Source organism: Alexandromys fortis, unplaced genomic scaffold (assembly GCF_014885135.2).
Source record: "Alexandromys fortis isolate MF-2015 unplaced genomic scaffold, M_Fortis_MF-2015_v1.1 scaffold_189, whole genome shotgun sequence".
In the NCBI taxonomy this organism is placed as follows: domain Eukaryota; kingdom Metazoa; phylum Chordata; class Mammalia; order Rodentia; family Cricetidae; genus Alexandromys; species Alexandromys fortis.
Window position 1 is genome coordinate 2,009,307 of NW_026068081.1, and position 26,684 is coordinate 2,035,990.

Consider the following 26,684-nt stretch of genomic DNA (forward strand, 5'->3'; position numbering starts at 1 on the left):
TTTTTTTTTTTTTTTTTCCGAGACAGGGTTTCTCCATAGCTTTTTGGTTCCTGTCCTGGAACTAGCTCTTGTAGACCAGGCTGGCCTTGAACTCACAGAGATCCACCTGCCTCTGCCTCCCTAGTGCTGAGATTAAAGGCGTGCGCTACCACTGCCCAGCTATGCTACTCATTCTTTAAGAATGCTTTTATTGCTGAGCATGGTGCCACCTTCAGTTCCATGAGACCATGTGTCAAAAAAGAGAAAGGATGCTTTATTTCTCTTTAGCAGTATAGAGATAGTTGCTGCTCTTCTAGTAAATGCTCAAGGTTGGAATGAAAGTATTGATCTGGGCCCAAAACCAATGCTTTAGCATTATTTCAACATTATATGTTAGATACCTATTTATATGCTAGCTAGCATTCAAAGTGCCAGGCTTATGGTGTGAATAGAACACAGGCTCTCTCTATATTTTTAGAGGGGATAATACACATCTATAGCAGGAATTCAGGTTGGCAGGAGGTAAAGGAAGGCAATGCTAGAAGACTCATTTCACATAAGGAGGCCAGGGGAACCCTCTCTGAGAGGATGATAATTGGATTAGAGACTCATAAAATAAAGGCATTGAGCTATTCAACTATTTTTCCAGACTAAGGAAAAAGCAAGTACCAAGGCTTAGGGGCTAAAATGAGCTTGTGGTGTCTGCCTGGAAGAGATGGGGTGAGGGAGAGTGGCCGGAGATAAGGCTGTAGAACTGGCAGATAGGATCAAGCACGGCATGAAAAGGAACTGAGACTTTTTATCCTAACCATAGAAGAGGTCTTGGGATACTCTAAGCAGAGAATTTGTGTGGTCATGAGTGTACTGTTAAGTATAGGATCATGCCTCTATTAAAGAGTTCGTTTGGACAAGAATAGAAGCAGATGGAAGGAAGCGTGAAAAGAGCAGTCTTTATTTTTGATCATTTTGTTTGTTTGGTTGGTTTTTGTTTTGAGACAGGGTCTCACTATGTCGCCTTGGCTGGCTTAGAATTTTTATGTGGATCAGGTCAGCCTCCATCTCACAGAGATCCATTTATCTCTGCCTCCTGAGTGCTGGGGCTAAAGACATTTGACACTGTGCCTATTGAAAGCAGTCTATATAAGGAGGAAGAAGTGGTTAGATAAATTTGAGGTATATTCCAAAAGCCCAAATTAGCAAGACTTGCTGGTGGTTAATTACTTATGGAGGTGTGAGGGAAATCGAACATTCCAGAGTTTGACCTTCAACAGCTGAGTGTCAGTGACATTTTCCAAGATAGGAAAAACGATGAGGAGCGCTACCTTTAAGAGAAAGGGAAGGATTTAAGTTTTTAATCTATTTAAGAGATGTCTAGTAAGCATCCAAGTAGATGTATACAGTAGACAACTGTATGCCTAGACCTGGAGTTTAAGGAAGAGCTCTAAGATAGAGATAACATTTGGGGAGTCGTGTCATGGACCAGGTTTCAAAAGATTAAAGCAAGCAATTAGATAAAGACACAGGAGGACAGAGGGTACACCATGAGACCCACCCTGAGAGGTGAGGCAGGCCCACAAGAAAGAGAGGCGGGGGCTGAGGGTGTGGCTAGGCAGCAGCTGACTTGTCTGGCGTGTGCATCACTAGGATTGAAACCAATGGAGACCAGCAGGAAGAAGGGAGAAATGATCAGCTTTTGGCTGGGTGAAGCAGCGTGTGCCTGTAAACCTAGCACTTGACAGGTAAAGGCAAAAGAATAAGGAGTTCAAGGCCATCCTTAACTGTATAACAAGTTTGTGGACAGCTTGAGCAACATAATATGCTGTTTAAACACAAAAACCAACGAACCAAACAAATAAACAAAACACCCGCAAAAAACAAGGGATTTGTGTGTGTGTGTGTGTGTGTGTGTGTGTGTGTGTGTGGCAATGCTGAGCATTGACCCTAAGCTCTTGCACATGCTATAGGCAAGCACTATAACCACTAAGCCATATCCCCCAACCCACTTCTCACTTTTTAAGACAGGCTCTAAGTTATTTAGACTGGCCTTAAAATTACTCTATAGCTCAGCCAGGATTTGAACTTACAACCATCTTGCCCCCAAGATCCTGAGTAACTCAGATTACAGGCCTGTGCCATTAGACTACTACGTGTGTGTGTGTGTGTGTGTGTATAAATTATAAAAGCAAGCTTCTTATTTGCTAAAATTATGCCCCACTATTTTATTTTATTTTTGAGACAAGCCTCACAGTGTAGCCATAGCTGGCCTAGAATTCCCTATGTAGACCAGGCTGGCCTTGAACTCACAGAGATCCACCTACCTCTGCCTCTTGAGTGCTGAGATTAAAGATGTGTGTCATCATGTCTGGCCCTCATTATTTTTAAATGACGTAAGTAATTTAAGTTGGTGCCTTGTTTCCTCTATGCAGATTTGGTGGTCTTGGGACACTGATTTCTCATAGCCATTTAAACCTATCCTTCACAGTTCCGTTATGACTAAAGGTGACTTTCTAAAAGTGACTTATGCGCTGTGGCTTCTGTATGCCTGTTTTTGATAGAGCTGTCTTTATGTGAAAGACTCCTGTGCACTGGGAAGTTTGATCCAAACAAATCTCTCTTTTCTTAAAGGCTCAAGATCATTATATTTCCTCCAATTCCTGATCCTGGCAAGATTTTTAAAGAAATGTTTGGAGACCAGAATGATGACACCCTGGTAAGCACTACCTCCATGGGGGCTGAAATGGGGAATGTAGGGTATGAGACTGGAAAACTTAGGACACGATACACATAACATGAAACTAACTATTCCGACCATGTTAAGTATATAGTTGAATACCCAGCACATTTTCCGTGTTTTACAGCGACCATCAGTATCTACTTCTAGGACTTGTTCATCATCCTCAGTGGAAACTGTACTTCACCAAACTCTAACTTCTTGCTCTTCTATCCCTTCCCCCAGCAACCACTACTCTATGTTCTGCTCTGTGTATTTGTCTATTCTAGGTTATCTCATATATATGGGATCATGCAATATTTGCCTCATTGATTTTTGGCTTGTTTTATTTGGCATCATGTTTTCAAGGTATATCATAATGTAGCGTGTATCAGAATTCTTCAGATTGGTTATTGTATGTATACATGCATGTGTGGGGGTGGTTACACATGTTGAGACCAAAGAAGGAGAATGTTGGAGGTAACCTTGCTCTGTCAATCTCTGCCTTATTACTTTGCAAAAGGGGTCACCACGGAGCCTGAAGTGAGGTGGGTGGGCAGTAGGTGATTCCCCTGTTCCTGCCCCCCCCCCCCGCCCCTGAGCTCTGAGGTTACATGTCTCAACAGCCATGGCCATTTTTTTTTTTAAATAGATGCTGATATTTCAAACTCACATCCTCATGTTTACACAGCAAATGGTCTCACCACCTGCCCAGGGCCAAAATTGGTTATTTTAGCCTACACTTGATCTAAAAGATGAGAGTTGATTTAAAATGTCGGATATCTGGCCAAGCATACCAGCTAAGAAATTCTCAGAATACCCTGTCTGTCTCGGGTCACTGGACTCCATCCTCTTTCTGAGGAATGAGATATCTTGTCTAAACACATAGCAGAAAGAGCCTCCTTTGGGAAATTAACCTAATGAAGGGGCCTTGAACTTTTAGATACCTTTCAAATGTGGATGAGGAAAATATAGATAGGATTAACAGTTAAGATGCACGTTCTCCATCCAGTTTCTCTAGAAAGATGAGCCCTAAGCACATAGAAAGAGACAAGACCCACCCAGCTGTTGGTCTCCTGCAGCCTTTCATGCCGTGGCTGGAGACTTAAGACACTGGAGCACAAGAGTTCGAGATCTCCGTGATAAATGCCTTCGCTGTAATAAGATAATGAAGAACATGTATGAAATAAATATTAATAGCACTGTAGATAGCTTCAATTAGTACTAGCAGGCATAGGGCGGTTCATTTAGAGAAACACTGAAGTGTACTAGATAATAGCCTGACTTCTGGAGTCACGATGTCTGGACTCAGATATCCGCCGTGTCATTTACTGTCTTTTTGACCTTAGGTCGCTGGCTTAGCTTTTCTGTAACTTGGTTTTCCATTTCTAAAGTAGTAGTAGGAGTAACACCTGTCTCATGTGGATTAAATTCATACAGAGCACAGTAATAATAAAAACTAGTTAACATACCTCACACTTTAGACATGTTTAATTCATGTTAGCAGGGAGTAGTGCTTTTCACAGTAATATACATTTATTGTTGACTCTCCTAATAACGGATTGCTCATACTGGCAATGATGCGATTCAGCTAGGGACAGGAAGGAGGGAGGTTGACAGGCTATCAGAGAAGGATTCTGGTAGAGCACTTTAATTTTTAAAAGCAGATCACTTTTGTAGAGGGTGGTAATGCCCAGGCCAGGGTACCACGGGGCAGGTAGGTCCAGCAGTATACAACAGATATTGCGTAACTTAGGTAAGGTCAGTACAGGTTCCTGGGCCCTGTCTCCAGAAATTCTGGCAGCAAGTCAGGAGTGAATCCTATAAATCTGCATATCTAAAAAGAGGCCAGAGGTGATTCCTGTCCTGGTAAAGCAACCTGTATAGCATGCTGTTCTTCATTTCAGCGACTACTTCAATAGATGCTGGAAGCAGTTGCTGAGCATCTCGGGTATGTCAGGAAGGGCAGTGAGTGCTTGGCCTGTGTTGCCTTATTGAGTCTTAAGACCCCCCCCCCCCATAGTGTAAGTGCTTGGGATGGTCATTTCTGTCAACCTGATGGAATCTAGGGTCCCCTGGGAAATAGGCCTTTGGACATGCCTGTGGGCATGACCTTGATTATATTAATTGATGTGAGAAGGCTCCTGTTAATTGTGGGTGAGACCATTTCCTGGGCCGTGGATCCTGGACTGTATTGAGTAGAGAAAGCATGCCGAGCGAGTGTTAGCGTGCATTCATCTGCTTTCTGTTTGCAGATGCGAGGCGATCAGCTGCTGCAAGCCCCGATCGCCTTAATTTCTCTGCTATGATGGACTGTACCTTGTGCTGAAATAACCCTTTCTCCATTAAGTTGCTTACGTTCAGAGTATATCAGAGCAGCAAGAAAGCAATTAAGACGGTGCTTTTGGTATCGTTTTTTTTTCCAGATGAGGAAACAGAGACTCAGTGAGGTCTAGGAACTTGGCCCTAGTCACACATCTGGTGGGGAGTGAGATTTTAGAGCAAAGGACTTGGGATCATATTACGATTAGCATGCAGTGAGACAGTATCAGGAATGAGGAATAGCATTCTCATCCTAGGGGGCTGCATTCGAGAAAGGAGGACCGTGCCTGCCATCAAACTGGAAGTAGGCCTGCTTTGCAACCATAGATGCCTTCGTTTGTCCAGTGTGCCTTACTTACAATCTTTCCATTTGGAGTAGTAGCAGAGTGTGCATTCTCCCATTCACCTGCGCTCTGCCATTTCCGGTTCTCCCGTGCTGTCACACATTGGCCTCAAGGCCAAGCCACAGAAAGGCATTTGAGTTTGCTTCTCTTTTCAGCAGGATGGAGACCACCTAAAATGCCGCAATGCAAATGCCCAGTGTCTGTGGGCAAAGGCCAAATGCATGCGCCAACCAAGCATTGATGAGCATGTGGTAGTTTGAATGAAAATGGTCCCTATAGGCTCAAATGTATAAGTAGTCAGCCCCCAGAGGGTGGAACTGTTTGGGAAGGATTATGAGGTATGGCCTTATTGGGGGGGGTTGGGTTTTCTAAGCCCCCACACCAGGCTCTGTTAACTCTCTGCCTTATGTTTGTGGATGAGATATGAGCTCTTAGCTACAGCTCTAGTGCCATGCCTGCCTACCTGTCTGCTGATGTGCTCCCCCACATGATGGAAAATGACTCTAATCCTCTGGAACTATAAGCCTCCTCGAAACTTTCTTCTGTAAATTGCCTTGGTCATGGTGTCTCTTTGCAGCAATAGGAAAGTAACTAAGACAAGGTATAAACTGCCTACCTAATGCAGTTCTAAAAAGAAACAATAACTAGTTCTTAACATCTAGCTAAGAAAGTGGCCTTGTCACGCAGTGCTGGTGGCCCTCCATACAGGTTGAGTGCCCCTTATCTAAAATGCTTGAGAACAAAAGTATTTTTTCAGACTTTAGAATATTACATAGATTTTACTGTTTGATCTGAAAATTGGAAATCCAAACTTCAGAACTCTTTTTTTTTTTGACAGGGTCGGGTCTCAGTCTGTGCCTTGACTAGTCTGGAACTCACTAGGTAGACCAGGCTACTCTTGAACTCATATAGATCCATCTGCCCTATCTCCTTAGTGTTAGGATTAAAGGCATATAATACCACACCCAGACAAAATTCTGAAATTTTAAAGCACCTTATCACTGTGCAAACAGCCTCAGATTTTGGCTCATTTCAGAACTTGGGTTTTTTTTTTTTTTTGGATCAGGGGTATTTATTTAACCTATGTCCTTTCTTGATAACAATATAATAAACATCTTTGATCATGAAAATCATGCTCTTGGAAATAAACATTCAGGAAATAACCAAACAATGGCACAAGACTGACCCATTTCTTATTTTGTTCTAATATGAAAACAAGAAAACAGTGAGTTACCAACAATTAAGAATTGATTTTATTTTCTAGAACAAAAATATGCTATGAGGAAAATTGTAAGACAATTAGTGGATAAATTGAGTCAACATATGAATAATGACTTATTAAAAATCAACAGATAAATGAGAAGCAAAATTAATGAAGTAACAGAATTTTCCATGAGCAGATGAAACTGTCTGAATCTCATAATTGACTGTCCAAGTGTCAGAAAAATTTGCTAAAGCATCTAAAGTGAACTGGGGGTGTCTCACATCTAAGGACAGTAAAAAGTTAACAGCTTTCAGACCGAATAATAGTTTACTTCTAAAAGAAGACTGCTGCCGTCAGGCTTTCTACAGCACTTAGAGAATAACATCTTGAATTGATTTTTTTTAAAAGTTAGGTTTCAAAGAATAGTATCTCAAAAAGAAGAAGAAAGAAAACCCCACTTATAAGAGTACAAAACAGATGATAAATATCTAGCAAATCACAATCCCAATTTTTAGAGAACTATTAGATACACATAGAACAATGAGCAGAAGGAACTGGGTCAGAGGAATTATGGGTAGTTGATATTCTGTCTATCTCCCTGAAATTTCCAAATTGCCTATAATAAGCATGCATTACTTTTACAATGAAAGAAACCATGTCCAAACCATTAACAAGGAAGAAGGACCATTGTAGTCATCCAGGTCTGGGAGATAATGGAGACTTGGACTTACATGGTAGCAGAGGAGACTGATAATAAGACACATTGTTAAAGGAATGCACTCTGACCTGGTGACTCTGTGTGGGTGAGGACAGGTAGGGAGAATAGAAAATAATTGTGAGTCTTCAGTTCTGGGTGATGGAGTGAATGACGGCAACACTGACGACAAAAAGCAGATCAATTATCTTTCTCAGAGACGGGAAAATTGCGGGGGATTTTTCAATTTTCTGTCTAGAGGATAATATGTTGTTTTTTGTCCCAATGAGTCAGATAATTCTGTAATTTCGTGAGCTGGATGTATTGACAAGATGGACCGCTGAAAGCATGGGACATTTTCGCCTATGATGGCTGCAGATCATTAAACAAAACCAGGTCTTTCAAACTACAAGTAGAATGAAATAATGCTGCCCGTGGGCAAGGGTCAGGGAACAATTTTCTGTGTGCTTTTAAGCAGATGAATAATCCACTTTTTAAAAAAGTATTCTCCGTATGTTGGGAGTGGACATGCATGTGGCAGCGCACAACTTTGGGGAGTCAGTTATTTCCTTTAGTAGTCTGTAGGTTCTCTGGGCTTGAACCCAGGTCTGGGGGCTTGAGTAGCAAGAGCCAGCACCCCCTGAGCCCATCTCATAGGCCCTGTTATCTGCTTTCTTTACACAGAAGTAGTCCTCAGAAAGTGATGTACCTGCACTAGAGAGACAGCCATTCCGGAACTTCTAGAATCCTTTAGTCACAGAATGAGCGTGGTCTTGGATGCTGCTGAGGAGACACAGGGTTATGTGCCGAATTCTTGCCTTTAATTACAAATTTGCAAAATCCTAGATGCTCTTCCTAACACTGTCACTTTAGAGATGGGGACTTTGGGGGCCACTGAGAAGTCTCCAGAGGTAGAGAGGTGACTACAAAACTACTTGGATTAGATCCCAGTATACCAAAAGGTGTCACCTCCTAATCTGAAGACAGAAGCCATGTGTTTTTGAAACACCTGTTACTTCCACACCAACGCCATCAATAATGCTGCTTTAAAAACACATTTAGATGCGGCCACAAGTAAATCTTCAGCTTAGTTTTCCTTAAGGTTTCTAGTGTTTTGATGCTGTTTTGTTCATCACCATAGTAACAGTTTGGCCACCAGTGTTTCTTCCTGTTGCTTTGCTTTTTGCCTTTTCCATGTGACTAATTGGGCTGCTGGCCACATGCAGGGGTGGAGGAGGGGACTGGACAGGGAATTGCTTCTCTTCTGCATCTGTATTTCTTGCATCCATTAAAAAAGGGAAAAAAGCCCACACCGTTCTCCCCACACTTCTCAGCAGGCAACTGTGCTGTGCCTCTTTTACATGCCCAATCACAAAGCCTTTTAAACTTCCAAATATTTTTCCTTCAGTATATATGCTTTCCTCTGCAACCGAGACACCGTAACATCATGGTAATTGAAAGATTAAGAATTCCTAATATGTTCTAAGGCTCAGGCCCTGTTTGAATTTTGCCAGTAGTCCCAGTTCTTTAGAGACATATACCATCCAATGAGCCCACCATTAGTGAGGCTGAGAATGACCCCTGTGTTTAAGACGCCAGCAGCATACTCCCTCTGGTTACTCACGTCCTTCCTCCACACACGACCCTTGCCACTGGAGATACTTTGCTGGGTATCGTGTGGTACCGTGCCAACCCTTCAGCTAATGCTTTTACGCCAGTGGATTGCCTTTTTCAGCCTTGAGGTGTTGTTAAAGGACAGTTTACTCCTTTCTCCTTTTGTCCTTTCAGTTCCGTGTATAAATCTGCACCTTTCCGTGAAGCATTGCTTTTTGGTTGTCAGCTAGGCTTTTTGGCTGTTCTGAAATTCAGTTCCTGCTAAAAGGACAGAATGCATGCTTATTTTTTTCCCTTTATTGGCTTATAAAATGAGGCGTTGGGTTAATGGCTACCACAAATGGTTTCAAATTAGTCCCTTTCAAGACACGCTCGACATGGGTTCTTAGATGTGGGGCTCTCCAATATGTTCTGTCCAGCCTTTTGTTTTTTACTATTCTGAAGAAGACTGGAGCAAGAAATAGGTTGATTTCTGTCCAAAAGACCAGTAGTTTTGCATGGTGCTTAGCTGCATGAAATTTACTTCACTTTTAGACACTGTGGGGACTATTGTAATCAAACTTGAAAAAAAAATGTTAAATTGAGACTTGATTTTCCATAATTCTCCTGAAATTTTTGCTTTACAATATAAAAACCCGTGATGTATTTTTTTCTCTTTGGCCACTATTCTATTGTTGATGATGGCCCATTTCTTTTATTTTAAATGGCAGATTAAGGATTGAATTGTGGACTGGTAAATTTGGGGGTTTTAAAATTAAGCTGGCAGAAAATTCGTAAGATTGGATACTAAGGCTTTGTGCTCATTCTTTCTCCTTTATGTGGGCATATTCCATGCTGTGCTGAGAGAAAGGCCATGGTTCTGATAAAGGCTTTAAAAAGGAGTATATAATGTATTCTCTATTACAAGGGCCCCATGTGCTCTGTATTACAGTTAGCCCCCTTCATCCTCCATGTTTCTTCCCATCTCAATCAACTACACTCCCCACTTTTTCTACCATTCCCTGTCCTGGATTCGTAAGTTTGGGGTTTGTTTTGTGACCCATTTGAATTAACCAGTGCCATCCATGTGATCAGTGGATTGGAACTGTCCATTAGAGCATGGTAGGGTCACCGGTGAGTGGCCAGTTAAAAGCAATGACACTCCCCTCTCCATGAATCTATCAGTAGGAAATGGTAAGCCGTGGGGGGTAAGAGCCCCTGAGTCCTTCCTTCATATATACATGTATGAAACTGTCAAAGAATAAAATTAGTCAATAAAAAAAATTAAGAATGTTGCGACTGGAGAGATGGCTCAAAGGTTAAGAGCACTTGTTGCTCTTGCAGAGAACATGGATTTGGTTCCCAGCACCCACATGGCATAATATCACAACTCTCTGAAACTCCAGTTCCAGGGGATCTCATATCCTCTTCTGGCTTCCATAGGCAACATATATGCAAGAAAAACAGACACATAAGATAAAATGAGTCTAAAATTTTTTAAAAGAGTAATCCGAGTTTTATTTTGGAATAAAAATGTTATTTGTAAAAATTGTCCTTACAGATTCTTTCTGACCTCGTATGAAACAATTAAAGTTTTGTTTGTTTGTGTGTGTGTGTGTGTGTGTGTGTGTGTGTGTGTGTAAAACAGGATTTCATCCTCAGTCCCAGCTGACCTTTAGCTCCCTAGATAGCCCAGGGTAGCCCAGAATTCCTAGCAATCCTCCTGCCTCAGCTCCCTGAGCATTGGGATTATAGGCATGAACCATCACTAATGGCTTACAAATTGCTTTTTTTTTCTTATCCAACATAGCATTTTATATTTATATATTTTAGGAAGCTTCTACAGTAGTAGGTTATAACCATTTCTAAATGTCTTTAGTGTTAATTTTCCTTCCATGTACTCCTTCCTTTAGCCTGTTTTCCCATCCCCTACCCGCATTAACCCTTTCTGTCCATTATTAATTTTGAACCCTTTATACTAGTACATTCTGTCTCCTTTCCCTTTAACATTGTTTCCCATGGGATTTTAGCAAGTTCCTGCCCTTATGGGTATTCCGAGTGAAACACGCATGTGACGTGTGTCTTTCTGGCACACGGTTACCAATGCTCAAGGATCATTGCAGAGGTGGGGGCCTCAAGAGTGTAAAAGCTGATGATTGGTGACCAAAGGAAAACCTGCCTTCCAGATACAGCAGGCCTGCTGCACACATGAACTCACAGTGAGTTTAAAACAAAACAAGAAGCAACACAGCGTGCACACACGCGCGCGCGCACACACATATACACACACACACATGTAGGTCCTGCTTTGACTATCTTAAATCTGTTATTCTGGTATAAAATATTGTTAAAGACATCTGACCATATAATATTGTTCCATATTAAAATACTTGAGTTTCCCTCCCGGGATTTTCAAAAATATTTTCCCCACAAAATCCAATAATCTTACCAGACCCATTCTTGATGTTGGCCATTCTGGGTTGATTTTTGTCAGGTAAACGTTGAATACCTCTAAAGTAAATATCTAAAGTCCAGAATGCTGGAATAGTTGAACTATTTTAAGGGCCAATATGATGCCACAAATGGAAAATTCTGCCTCCTAGGACTTTGTTTTATGCACAAAACTTCAATGTGCTATGCAACCTTCTCCTGAGTTATGACTATTTAGTATATGTGAAGCATGAAAGAATTTTGAGTTAAGACTTGGGTCCCATCCACAATATATCTCCAAATTTTGAAAAACTTTCCCAAACCCCAAACACCTTTACTNTCTCGAACTCACAGAGATCCGCCTGCCTCTGCCTCCCGAGTGCTGGGATTAAAGGCGTGCGCCACCATTGCCCGGCTACGCCTTTACTCTTGAGCATTTTGTGCGAGGGATGTTTGACCTAGTCTAGGCTTGGCTTTTTGCCTTCCTTCTCCATTTGTTGCACCCTCTGTGTGATAATTGTCTAAATCCCCATCTCAGGTGCTAGTTCTCTGAAGACATCATCTAACAGTCTGTTGTGTTTACTCGCCTATGGCCCCTAGCTTAGTCTTCATTTCTGAAATGAAATTATTACTTTCCTTTATTTCTAATTCTTTACTGAGTTTTCTCATTTAATTTCTGAAATTTTCTCATCTAAGTTTCTGAATCCTGTTCTGAAAATTGATACATTCCTTCGTGGGATTTATAATTTCTCATTCTGTGTAAATTTTTCTTCATCAAGTTTTCAAATATTAGGGTATAGTTTTCATGGACATATTTCTGGTGACTTTTACTTCTGTGGAGATATTAGTCTGTTGTTCATTTTTATGTGAATTTGGTTTCGTAAACTTTAAAAAAAAAGAGAGAGAGGCTTTACTCGGGTCTGCTTTATTAATTTCATGATTATACAGCCCTCTCTTCTATGGCTTTGAGAAGTTTTGAAAATTATAAAAAAGTGACTTTGGAAGGTCCTGCCTTCCCATCTGCCTCCTTTTATTTCTCTTTAGTGGTGAGAATCAGTCTCTCTAGGTAGTCCTGCAACTTTCTCCGTAATCCCGGCTTCTTCTGAACTTGTAGTTATCCTTCTGCCTCTGCTTCCCAAGTGCTGGGATTCCAGGCATGTGCCAATATACCTGGCCTTTTCTCTTTATAACTTCTTCCTCCATCTCTCCTTCCCACATCTCCATCTCCACATTTATCTGGATTTTCTTTCTTTTTTATCCAGTTCTTTTTCCTGCCATGCAAATCCTTTGGAGTCTATTCCCCATAGTTTCTCTTCAGAGTGCAGCTTCATCCTGCAAGGGAGACTCAGTTTAGAGAGCTTGTGTCTTGGACTTTTTGTGATTTAGCAGACCCTTAAAAATGTTCAGAAATTCGATCAGTGATGTTTGAGATCCCACCAACTTCTTAGGCCTCTTGGATACATGCGGATTCTTTCTGTGTACTCTTCCACATAACCATCACTTTTTCGTCCCCATAAACACTTATTTGGGGTATTATTTGTTTGCTTTTACTAATAATGCTGTTTGCCTTTCTTATTTTTTAATGATTGCATTTGTATAGAGAGACAAATACCATACCATGCTGCCACAAACTACCTTCCTGCCTTCATATCTCTGCAAATTACAAACCATGAGCCAAATCCTGCCGGCTGCCACTTGTTTTTGTATACCCCTTAATCTAAAAATAGATATTTGGATCTCTCTCGCTCTCTTTCTTTTAATACTATTGATGGAACTTTGCACATGCTATACTACTGACCTGCTTCTCAAGTAGCTTTTAGCTCAGAAATGTGCAGATTTGAAGTGACAAGTTTTTATCCAAGGAGCTCGTGTGGCTTGAATAAGTTATGTGTATCCATGCGTGAAACTGCTTTTGGAAGTTAAAGTATTCGAACCCTGCTACTGGTAAATCTAGAAATTTGTATACCCTAGTTTTAATATAGACTTCCTGTGAATATAATTATTTGAATTCTCATGCTTAAGTAATATGGATGTTTTGTTTACCAACATATGTTACAAATTCTCATAAAATCATTTATATTTAGATAATCACCATAAATACAATAAAAGGCAACAATGGCTAACAAGCCAAAGGATGATTATTTAATATATGAAGCTAGAGAAATTTTTTTCTGCAGTAAAACTACCTCTCAAAAATGATATTTTGTGTGCAGAAAGTCTATACCGTGGGAAACTTGCTTCCCTGTGTACTTAGTTGACTTTGTGTTTTATGCTTGGGGCTTTATTGGTGGAGTCTATGAGGGTGTGTTTGGCTTTGTTTTTTCAAATGCTTAGCCAGTTGGCATAGTGCCATTTATTTAGTAAACTGTTGTTTTAAGGCTATCTTAACTTTTTGGATTGTTTTTCTTAGAAGTCTGAACATTTCACATTTTTTAAACTATAGAATTTTTCAAGTTCAATTTACAAATAACAAAATGTATCCTTTTTAAGTGTTCCCTTAGAAGAATTTTAGCAAATAGATGCAATTTTGTGGTCTCCACTCCAGTAGAAATATAGAATATTTCTGTCATTTCCTTTATGTGTCCCTTTGGAGTCAGCTCCAGCCCTCACTTGAGACCAGTGGTTCTCAAATTGTGAATCTCAGCCCCTTTGGGAGTCAAACAACCCTTTCACGGGGGTCCCATATCAAATATCCTGCATATTAGATATTTACATTATGATTCATAATAGTAGCAGAATTAAAGTTATGAAGTAGCAAAGAAAAATATTCGGGGGTCACTACAACATGAGGAACTGTACTAAAGGGTTGAAGCATGAGGGAGGTTGAAAACCACGGGTCATGCCCCTTGCAACCACTGATCTGTTTTCCCTCCCCAGAATCGTTCTTTTTCCATAGTGTCAAACAAATGGAATCCATAGATTTCTGAGTCTGGCTTCTTTCACTTAGTAATGATGTAGTAAGAAAATATTCGTATCATTGCATATGCCAACAACAGTTTACTTCTCTGTATTGCTAAGAAATACTCTGTGGTTTATTTAACATTCTCTTGTATAAGGACATCAGGACTACACCTCGTTGGGTTGTTAGGAGTTACGGTGCTGTAAATAAAGTCTCTGTATGGATGTGTTTTCCTTTCTTCTGAGTAAATAGACAGGAGCAGGACTTTAGGGTTCTATGCTAAGTGTATGCTCAGAGTTACACAATTGCAAGGCTGTTTCACAGAGTGACAACTAGTTTACATTCCCTCCAAAAATACGTGACCGATCAGATTCCTCCACATCCTCGGCAGCGCTTGCCCTTACTGATATATTTTTTAACTTTCACAACTCTGTCAGGTATGCTAGGGTTAAATATTTTATTTAGGAAAAAATGGCTATTTTAAACAGCATCTCCCAGTTTTTAGCTCCATACACTACCACTACTAATACTGGTCCTATTTCCTCAGTGCTGCAGCCCGCCACAGCTAAACAGGCTGCTCTTGTTTCTGTCTCTGACTTCCCCATCTTCCAGCTAGCACAATGAACGGTAGAGCACCAAGGAGAAAGGGAGCCCAGCCCCAAGCCTGTGCAGGGAGTGGTGTGGCTTTATTTCTGCAAAGGGTTCTTGTTTTATTTATAAAATCTCTGCAACAATTTAAAGCTTACAGAATGAAAACATCTATAGGCAATACAAAAACACCTGATTCTCTTTCAATAAAAACTTGATTTCCTCACACAGGCAGTTAGCTAGGCTCATCTGTGCCTCATACTTTGCCTATACTTTTCTCTGGCAGCTTTTTTTTTTTTTACAGATGACAGAACTGAGTTTAGAATTCATCCTTTGGGGCTGGAGAGATGGCTCAGAGGTTAAGAGCATTGCCTGCTCTTCCAAAGGTCCTGAGTTCAGTTCCCAGCAACCACATGGTGGCTCACAACCATCTGTAATAGGGTCTGGTGCCCTCTTCTGGCCTGCAGGCATACACACAGACAGACTATTGTATACATAATAAATAAATAAACAAACAAACAAACAAATAAATAAATAAATAAATAGAGTTCATCCCTTCCCCCAGACTGCCAAAGATGGCCAAAGGACCAGAATGTTGGCTTTTTACTATGAAAATATGCTTGGATCCCATTCGGGAGAAGCTCTGTGTAGTGAGTCCATTAACATAATGTCTAACAAATTAGTCCGTCTGGCAAATGATGTTAAATGAAGGGTTAGTATAGAGATTTTCACAGCTGCTAGGACTCAGACTTTCAGGACATCCAGGGTCTTGTTAACTAGATGGTAATTAACTTTTGGGAGCCTGTGATGTTTCTGGAGCAGCGGTCCAATGTGAGTGGTAAGAAAATAAAATTCCAAGTGCGACAATTGGAAAAGTGGGCCACCTTTTAGTTTATTTCCCAAAGACTGTTTCTAGTTCTGCAAATATCTCAATTTGTTTATCTCTTCAGACAGCCACTAAGCGCTATGTAACAATCCCATGCTTTTCCTGTCTTTGATGTTCATTCTTGATTGTTTGGCTCCATTAATTGTCCCACTCAATGAGTATTCTTAGATCAGAAGACCCAAAGCAGGAAAGCATTGCTCTTACGGTTCTTGTGCGTACAAACTTAAAAGTAAGCGCTGACTCCCAGTGCCCGGGGAGAGAATGTGGCTGTGAAGTCACCGGGCGTGTTCTTGTTCTTCCTTGCAGCACTGGAAGAAGTATGACATCTACGAGAAGCAATCCAAAGAGGAAACGGATTCTGTAGTGCTGATCGAAAACCTGAAGAAAGCGGCTCAGTGATGGGGAGAACTGACTTCTGGTCTTCTATCAATGTGACCCTGTGAAGATTCACCGCACTCTCCATCTGCCATCCGAGGGCTTGTTAAATAGAAATCGAAACTACTGGACCCTTGAAGCGCAGGCAGCTCCTAAGAGAGAGCCATGGCTTTTTCATGTCAGTTTTGCACCGAAAACCCCAAACTAATGGAGCTCTTCAAGACGAGAGCAGAACCTTTCTTGTTCTCGTTGACTATTAAAAGCAGATGTTCTTTGCCAAGTGTCCAAACTAGAGGACAAAGAAAAGGGGACAATGAGCATGGATTCATCTTATCAGGAGTCATGATGACTTCCTTAAAGAATCTCTGCTTGCTCTGTATTCTTTGTGTGGATTAACACCACGAAATTTTACTTGTGAGGAAACTCACTTGGGGTGTGTATGCTAGTGCTGAACTTGATTCCCAGAGAACATCTAGCAAACAAAACTGATACAATCTGCTGCCTATTGTCCGGGAACCTACTGAGTAATGTTTGTGGCGATTAAAATGTGCTATCATTATCCACTTCAATAGCATTTCCCTCTGCCTTGAATTTCCCAGAAGTCATCTTGGCCACGGTGATGACATGTAGAAAAAAAACGCAGAGGCAACTTCTCCACCAAGGCTGTTTATGTCCTTGCAGGATTTTGTGGGACAGTGGAGGCAGAATGACCTAGTTTTCGAGTTGAAGTCAGGGAGTCTGGAAATATGTCTGCCCCACGTCATTTCTGCTACTCAAAACAAGTATGGACTATGTATCTAGCTTGTACTTGTATCTAGTGTGAGGGATGGGACCCCACTCCTGGGTTCATGTAATTTTGGGACTCCTTATTTCTTAGTACTTTCTTTATCTTCAGATAGCCAGCCATTTCCCAGACTTTTGAACTTCTCATCGTCTATGCTTCTTCCCCGCATTCTCTTTCATATAGCCTTTCGACTTTTAGTGAAAGTGAAGGTACAGATTTGCTTAGACTATCTAGTGGAGCAGGGAATAATTTGCATCTCAGGTAAAAGGTGAGTATTCTGAACAACAACGACTAATTCATACAGGTTTTGCCACTTCCCTGTGAGCCTGCAATTAGTTGAGGGTTTCGAGCAATTGGTGTTTCTTTGTGTATTTGCTAATAGAGATGATGCCTTTTCTTCGCTTAGAATTTAGGCTCTATTTGCTTGAGGGGGAAGAAAAGATTAGTGTCTCTTTTTCTTTGTTTGTAAGCTAGGCCTTAGGATGGCTATTTTCCATGCTGCAAATGGTTCTGTCCACGCACATGTTCTGTGTTTTATTGAGAGGGAGCCAAGTGGGGCTCCAACTATGTACTAGATTTTTGCATATGTTGGGTTTCCATTCTGCCCCATTCCCACAATATATATGCATATGTGTACCCCCTATTCTGCCTGCTTCCCGTAAATTCAAAAGAGTGAGAGGTACCCCACTTCTCTTTCTCATACCTACAGATCACTAGCAAGGACTGAAGAAATCTTCAAATTCTTCAGGCATTTACCAGTTCATATCAATAAAATGATGCTTCTTGCATCTCTTGTCCTTAAGCAGGGAAGATAAGAGACCTCTGCTCTCCACAGGCTGGGACTAAGGGGAGTCTTGCTTCCGTAGTAGTAGTGGCAGGAGAGGAGCACTGTGCCCTCACATTTTAGGAAATGAGGGTGCGTGATGTGATTGACTCCTGGGTATCATCTCTCGGTGCTCTTATTTTGGGTGTCAGATTGCTGCTTGGCTACAGGCATCGGAGGTGTCCAAGTTTCTCCTACTGTCCACTAGAATGAAGACCTAGCTTCCTGTAGAAGAGTGAAACCACTCCTTCCCCAGGATTTCATAGTTCTGGGAAGGAAAGCACCTAAATGCCTTGCACAGGGCCACTTTTCCTGCTGGCCTATGTGGATGGTGATGAAGACGGTGCTTTGAAATGCCCTGAGAGCACCCATTCTGATAGTCATGCAGCCTGGGAACAAGGACATCTTATTTTGCTTCCAACCTCCTCTTTCAGCAGTTCAGTATCAGAGGGGAAAACGATAGTAAATGATAGGAATACCTTTGTTTTAATGAACAAGAGCAATCTCCAGGACTTAGGAACTCTTCATGAGTACATTGCTTATTGGAAACTTGTAGGTTCATGTATTATTTTGACTAAGGCATATGGATTGTTTTCACCTACATATATAAATAAACCCAGTGTAAGGAGAACCATTTTTTTTCTTCCATTCAGATAACCTTTTTCTGAATCTGGGCACTGAAGGGATACATGAAATAATGTTAATGTTTTTGGTAATGTCTTCAACTAGGAGTCTTTCTGTTTAACTTCTTATAAGAAAGTAAAATAAATATTGGTTTTTTTTGTATGTCACCTAAATGCTTTCTTTTGACCTTGTTTTTGGGAGCGTGTTGTTGGGAGTGGCTGGTAGAGAAAATGACATTTGAAACAACGAACGTTATACCATTAATTCCAAGGCAGCTATTTCGTCTTAACAAACATTTGTTACAAGTTTCCCTGTTGTCTGGTTGTGTCAGTTTTCTGAAGAGGACACACATGTAAAATTAGTTATATGTTAGGGCAGCCTTTCCAGGCATCAGCTTAAAAGACGGAAGTATTTGATAAGTTGTGACGGCCAAGATGAATGGTGGTCCAGCAAGATGACTCACCAGGTCTAATGACCTGAGTGTGATTCCCCGAGCCCCACATGGTAGAAGGAGAGAGCCAACTCCCTCAAGTTATTCTATTACCTCCACACATACAGTGCCCACACGTACACAAATAAAAAGCTATCTAAAAAAATAAATGGAAACTGATCTGGTCTTTTGCAATATCAAGCAGAAAACAGAACACAGTGCACTTATTGTCATCCTAGATGTAATGTGCACATAATATTATACACAGCTATCATCACCTTTGTCATAGAAGACCTCCAGTTATGTTATGAATATTTGCTTATATATGAGACCAAGAACACTGTTTTTCAGTAGCTGACCTCTAAAGATCTATCTAGCCGCTTAGTTATAAGCTTCATAGTTTCTTTTTTAAACTTTTATTTGTATTGTGATGTATGTGTGTGTGTGTGTGTGTGTGTGTGTACATGCTTATGTATGTCTGCATGCTTAGGGCAGGGGTGTACTTGTGTGTACGTGTATCTGGAGACCAGAAGTCAAGTGTTGGGAGTCTTTCTCTACTGCCCTCCTCCTTTCTTGTTAGGTCTCATTGAATCTAGAACTCACCAACTGGGCAAGACTAACTAGTCAATGGGCTGCAGAGATCCTCCTGTCTCTATCTTCACATTGCTGGGGTTTGGAGGCATGGGGCACCACCCTTCCTAGCTTTCTAACATGACGGCTGGTGATTTGGAGTTGAGATTGTAAATCTATATGAGATCCATGGAAATCATAAATTCCTGTAGCCGCAAGCGTGCTCACCTCATCTCGGAGAGAGAGAAGCCAGAATGACCTAAGCATGTTTGCTTTTCAGCTTGTTTGCCATCTCATCGTGACCATGAACTGCTCTTTGAACAGTGCACAATCATGCTTACGTGAACTGTGAATTGTGTTACTAGGCTTTTGGTTTCATTCTGCTTTGTTTGGTGATTTTATTTTTTTCTTTTATTGGGGGTGATTTTTTTTTTTAATGCGATTAGATCTTGTTATATTACCCAGGGTGGCTTGAGCTTATTACATAGCCCAGCCTTGTCTAGCGCTCAGCCTCCGTATCGCTGGAATTACAGACGTGCACTACCATGTCAGACTCACTAGAAAGTATTAGCACCTTGAGAGGAAAATACAGAAACAAACACTTTTATTTCGCCTGGAAAGACAACTCGGCATGTAAAATAAAGGTGCCTGTAGACTTGAAGACCTGAGTTCTCTTCCCAGAGCCCAATCAAAGGTGAAAGGAGAAAACTGGCTCCATAACATTGTTCTCTGACTGCCACACATTTGTAGTGTGCATGTCCATATCCACATTCTACCCGTGTGCCCGTGGGCATGCACACTCACCCCACCCAATGATATTTTGTTTTCTTTTGTTTTCTCGAGACAGGGGTTCCCTGTGTAGTTTTGGTGTCTGTCCTGGAACTAGCCTCTCATAGACCAGGCTGGCGTCGGACTCACAGTAATTCATCTACCTACCTCTGCCTCCTGAGTGCTGGAATTAAACACGTGGACCACCACTGCCCAGCAAGAATAATAAAAATTTAAAACCCCTTTTATTTCAGAAATGTTTTTCTTCCACACTTATGGTTAGGCAAAACAATCTTAACATATATCTGTGTGTGTAAAGATGTGTGTGTGTGTGTGTGTGTGTGTGTGTGTGTATCAACTAAAATCTTGGAATGCTTTTGGTTTCACTAAGGGAGAAATTTCATTGATATTGATACACTATTTGTTTTTTACATCAATCCTTAAGATGATTTTTTCCCCTTGACTTCTCTGGCCTCTAACCGTCTTTCCCAGTGGTTGCATCTTCAGCAGCCGGAACCTGTCTCACTGCTGGTTCTCAACATTTGTCAGGTAGGCTAGTAAATGAAAAGAGAAAATCGGTAGTCTCTACTTTGTTTCAAGTTATAAACGCAAGTGCTGTTTCCCTGATTCCCCATACCGGTCTCCTGAGATTGGCTGCGTGACCTGCCCTTTCCCAACGCAGACTGTCGAGGCTGATTGAGCTCTGGAAAGCCATACGGTTGTGGGGCAGTGAGGCGGAAGAAGAAAACAAGTCCACCCGACTTGTAAGGCTGTATGGTGCAACCAGTGGTGCTCTGATTTGTCCCTAAGCAGCAGCTACTAAAAGAAGAGACAGCTTATTTCACGTTACTGCCCAATTGCTCTTTAGCTGTAAGACTTTGAGAATCCAGATCATTCCGTTATAAAGTGAGCATTTGCAAGATCTCAAGGTTCGTTGTGCAATCACCGATGAGTGTGCCAGGTAGGGTGTGCTGAGGAAAAGGAATTTGGAAGTGAATAATGTTTGGCTCTGTAGTCCATAGCTGATTAGTCAAGGACAGGCTACTTTTTGTGAGGAAAAAAAAATAAGCTGAATTAATGTTTTGGAGTTCCCAAGGATGCTGGGCAGATAGCGCTCCCTGGCTGGATCTGCTTCCTTTCTAAGGAGTCAGTGTTTTCGTCTGTGAAGTTAAGAGCTTGCACTACATTTACTATATTGCTTCTGACACGCAATAGGGACTAATACAATTGTAGCCTTATAAATCAAGAAAACATGTTTATCATCATTTACTCCAGCTTGCTATAAGTGGGAAATGCCAAAAGCAACCAGAGGAGCAGGCCCTTTAATGGAATGTGAAGAACAAAGGAATTGATACCTTGGAGGAGCTCTGTTGTTCATCCAAGTCAAGCCTTTTGGCTGGGGCCCAGCCAAGGTTGTGACTAGCGAGCCGTCAGATGATTTTAGAGCATATTTCTTCGAAGCACAGGACGGACTATGTATAATACACATTGCTTCCATAATAACGTGATTTGACATAGTATCTAAAATAGGGTCCATTTCAATTCGATTATAGAAAATTTGGGAGATGAGCTTAAGTTTTTGATTTCTTTGGACAGTGCTGGGGAGTGAACCCGTGGCTTCACCCATACAAAGCGAGTGTTCTTTTACCACTAGACTGCGTCTCCAGCCAGCTTATTTTTTTTATTTGCACAAAATAATGCATGCATGCACAAAACGTCTAAACTCACGGCGTATTAGAGAGGTTGCTGTGGTCTGTATTGTTTGTGTTCCTTAAAGGATTCATTCCTGTCACACTGTCATCGGGATGTGATGGAAGTGTTTTAAGAGCTGGGGACTTATTGGAAGCCTCTGGGTTATTGAGGGTTACTTCAGGGTATGTCGAAGGAGGCAATAAATGAGAGCCCAGCCCAATCCTCCTGTTCTCTTCCCAGCGAGGTGCTTCTATCATGATGTGCCACCATAAACCCAAAGTAATAAGGGCAGCTATTCGTGAACTGAAATTTCTATGAGCCAAAATAAGCCTTTTCAGTTGATAAGTCATCTTAGGCATTTGTTATAATAACAGAAAGCCGACTAACACATGGCTCATAATGTAGAACCATCTATTCCTCTGCCTTACCCCTTAACCCCCAGTTTCTACTTTCAGAACAGAAGTCTATACCCCAGTTCCCAGAACCTAGGAATGTGTCACTTTACATGAAAGACATTTGTGGATGTGGTAAGGCCACAGGCTTTAGAATAGGGAGGATTTTCCTGGGTTAAATTATGGACTTTGGCTACGTGAGGAGAGTGCTTCTCTAGTGTACATGAGTTCTGGGTTCAATCCCCAGTACAAGAAAATACTGTGGAAGCTGCAGCTCTCAGAAGTGAGAAAGGAGAAGAGCAAGAGCAAGTCAAAGTAAAAAAGGCTCAAAGTACTGTTGCCAGCTTGAGGATTTAAGGGTCCACGTTGAAAGGGTGGGATGGAACTAATTACTGCCAATAAATTGAGCAAGCCTGGAAGCAGCTTCTCCCCAAGAGTCCACATAGAAGAGTAAAACCTGGCAGATACCATGATTTGGGTCTAGAGGACTCAGGAAAGAAAATTCAGCCATACAGTGTTGGACTTCTGACCAACAGAAGTGTGAGCTCCTAAATTTATATTGTTTTAAATAGCTATAAAAACATTTTTAGTTCCTTCTTTTGTTATAGAGTATAGTTACGGTGGAATAACACAGTAGCTAATGTTACTTCTTATTTTTAAATTTAGAGATTTATTATACATTTCTGTTATGTAAGATAAGAAATTCTCATTTTTTTTTCTTGGATACTAGAGATTGAACCCATGACTAAATGCTAGTTCTCTCTCTCTCTCTCTCTCTCTCTCTCTCTCTCTCTCTCTCTCATACACACACACACACATTCTTTTCTGTCTTTTACTGTTTCTCACACACATGCACACACTTCTGCAAGTATAAAAGTTTTAATGACAATATGCACTAGCTATATTATATCATGTAAGTATTGCTCACAGTTGCTGCATGCAGAGTGCAACTCATTATGTTTCTATTTTATTCTCAAAAAACCCTCTTTTTTAAAATTTATTTTTCTCCGTACCATCAATTTTTCGGACAAAGCCATAAAAGTCTGCATAGTATTATCGAACACTATTCATGTGTTCCATTTATTTTTCTTGGAGAATTTGCTCTTGGAGTTTTCTCCCTTCTGATTCATTCTGGAACGGTTGTTTTCTAGGCTTGCCACCAAACTGTCATCCTGGGAATTCCTCTCTGCATTAGCATCCATTCTGTAGGCCCGAGGTTCTTTTGGTTTACCCTTTAGCCTTGCTGGACCACACCCTTTGCTAACTTCCTTAGAAAGATGTCGTCATCAGAGGTGATTTTTATTTGATTATTTTTCTCACGGTGTGCCCTTCCAGAGGTGATTTTAATAAAAACCTTTCTGTGTCTGATTATATTTTCACACATGATTAAGTTTCTGCCAGGTGAATAAGTCTTCATTGGAAACAATCTCCTCTCGGGATGTGGAATGCATTCTTCAAATTGAGCATATTCTTCCAATATGTTCTTGCTTCCAAAATAGAATCAGCCCTCCATGATTTCCATCTTCCTGCGTGTAATTGTTTTGCTCTTCAAGACTGTCTGTTGGTCCATAGTGTCTTATAATCTAATGATATGCCTCAGTGCAGAGCTTTCATTAGTAAGCTGGGATTTGGTGTGCACTCTTCAGTGGAAGAACTAGCTCTTCATTTGTTGCATATCGAGTTATTTCTCACCTGTATCTCTGTTAGTATTCAGGCATCTGGACCGGCCTGCCCTTGGGGTTCTGACGGGCTATATCCTCAGATGCAGCCACTAAGAGCACCTTCTGTAAATATTAGCTACATTCCCTTTTAAAAGGGCCCTGCCCTCTCCCATCTCCTTCTCTTCTTCTGTCTGTTCCTCCCTCTCTCTCTCTCTCTCTCTCTCTCTNCTCTCTCTCTCTCTCTCTCTCTCTCTCTCTCTCTCTCTCTCTCTCTCTCTCTCTCTCTCTCTCTCTCTCTCTCTCTTTCTCTCTCTCTCTCTCCTCTTCTCTTCTGTTGCTCCTGCCCCAGAGGCTGGTCTCCTCCCTCCCCTTCCCTCTCTTTATGTTCCCTTTCCTCTAATCAAAACCCATCCATGTGAATTCTGTTGCACGGCGTCTTTCTCTCGCATGCCGCTTTTTTTTTTTTAATTACAACAATCTCCTCTTCTATTGTCTGTGTCTCTAGAACACCTATTACTTAGCTATTGGTTGTACCGGACTGATCTCCTAACCTATATTTTTTTCTCACATTTTTCACTTATTTTTGGCCTTTGATTTTAGTTTCTGAGAAATTACCTTCATGCGGTTTGAACTTCAGTTCTTCTTGGTAGAATTTTACAAGAGGTCCTACATCCTAGGATTGCAGTGAGGGTTCGAATGACACATAGAGAGTGCTCAGCATGGTGAGCTGCCATGAGCAGTAGTTAGGAGCCAGTTCCTTGTCCCTCGGCACATGAACATGCCCATCTGAGTGGAACCCACATCTGGTTCTCACAGCACCATACTCTAGTATTTCCTTCCTTTGTGGTACCGAATTTATAATGACAGTTTTCAACTGCACTGCTTTTGGAAAACTTGAATAGCATAAATCAAATTACCATTATTAACTCTGTTTCTAAAAACTCTTGAAATCAAAAGTTTTTTTTTAATTTTTTTCTTTCTTTCCACCTTCCCCCACCCCTGAGAAATAGATGTGAACTGGAAAACAGATGCTGAGTAGCTGTTCTTGATTGAAAAAAAATAATTTGGGGGTGCAAATGCACTAATTTTTCAGGATGACAGTTTAAACCTTTAATATATGAAAGTTGCCATATACCCTGTCGTATAGCCAGTATCTGGGGTACCAAAGAAGCTAAGAAGCAGCTCATAAACCTCACGACTCAGAGAAGACCTAGGTTTGGTACAAGTGTGGTCCTACCTGTGTTTAGGGGCCCATGGAGACCAGAATTAAAATCAGAGAAGAAGAACATGCAAAATTTAGTCTTGCCACTTCATTCATTCATTCATTCATTCATTCATTCAGATGACATGGGCACCAACCAATCAGACTGGATTCCAGTTCCAGTTCCTTGGTATGCATGTTTCAGTCTTGGGTGTAGCAGCTTTTTATTGGGATGTGGATGTAGCCTAGTGATGAAGCTCCTGCCTCATGTGTATACATTCCTAAGTTCAACCCCCAGCATCACTCAGAGCAGATATTTCTTGCCTATTGTGTGTCAAATCTCTGCTCGGCACTGCATGACGTTTGGCATTGTTTCATTTCCTCTGAGATTTAATTTTCTCCTCTGTGATAAGCAGAGTGGGAAACAGGAACCCCTACAGGTCCAGTAGTCACAGTAAACCAAATGATGAGTTTTGATTATTTTTAGGAAAGTAATGGAAGCAGCTAATGGAAAAATTGCAAATGACCCAAGACTCACAGGTTTTAAAATGTGGAGGAAAAAAAACCCCAACCAATTCCATGTGTTATTGTTTGACATAAAAACTGAGATGAGGATGAATTCTCCATGATTTCCCCCATAATGCTGCCGGAGACACTAGAGACGGGACAGAAATTGCTCTAATCCGAAGCTGAGTTTAAGCCTGGAGTCATGGCTTGGTTGATTGGTAAGGTGCTTGCCATGAACGCATTGAGGACCTGAGTTTGATTTCAGCATTCGTGAGCATAGGAGTTTGATCACAAGAATACACATTAAAAAAATAAAAGCCTGGTGGCGGTGCACACTTGTAATCTGAGTGCCAGGGAAGCAGAGCCGAGTGAATCCCTGGGGCTCACTGGCCATCCAGCCTTGCTTGGAGTGCACTAGGCCAGTGAGAGGCTCTGTCTTAATGACAAGGTACACAACTGCCTAAGAACTGGCATTCAAGGCTGTTCTTTGAACCCCACACGCATGTGCAACTCCCATGTTTCCTGTCGCGCACAGAAGTATACAGACAGATATGGTGGAATAGGGGACACAGTCAAAGCGCACTCCAGTGTCTATATACACATACTGACCCCCTTGGGTGCGCACTACTTTCTTTTAGCATCCTCTCTCCAGCTGCTGCCACTCAAAAGCCTCTTGCTGATTGGCTAACAGTGAATTGGTAAGTCTGGCTAGAGTTTATGTTCTACACTTCCCTCATTGCCTCTTTTCCTGCTCTTTCAGCGTCTGCCTCCTCATACTGTATAACCTCAGTTAATTCTCGAATCAAAAAAGACAAAAGAAAGTTGTGGGTTACCATGCTTAGATAAGATTTCTCTTATAAGCAGCCTCCCCAAACCCTGTTACCATTTTCATGGAGGATGTTTAAACATCTTTTTCTTTGGGGAAAAATTGGAAATACCTTAAAAAAAAAACCTAGAGATTTTATTAGAATATATGACCATGTACTCATCACCCAGTGTCAATAGTTATCAATTTGTTTTATCTTGTATCCTGTTTGCCTTCATCTATTGTCTATTTCCCACGGAATGGACTAGTTTGAGACAAATCCCAGCCATCATACACTGTCATCTGCCAATACTTCAATGCATATCTCTACAAAGTAACATTTTTATTAAAGAAAAACACACAACTTTAAAAAGTTTATTTCACCCGTAGTCTCAGATACTTG

The 26,684-nt window shown here is 41.2% G+C and overlaps 1 protein-coding gene across 1 annotated transcript in view; it reads left to right on the forward strand.

The window, feature by feature from the left end:
- Positions 1-18,428, forward strand: part of Il13ra1 (interleukin 13 receptor subunit alpha 1) — a 63,012-nt gene extending 44,584 nt beyond the window's left edge. The window contains exons 10-11 of the mRNA XM_050121893.1: positions 2,605-2,689; positions 15,956-18,428. Of these exons, the coding sequence (XP_049977850.1) occupies positions 2,605-2,689; positions 15,956-16,048 (178 nt within the window). The 3' untranslated portion in view covers positions 16,049-18,428. The remainder of the gene's footprint in view (positions 1-2,604; positions 2,690-15,955) is intronic.
- Positions 18,429-26,684: the final 8,256 nt, after the last annotated feature.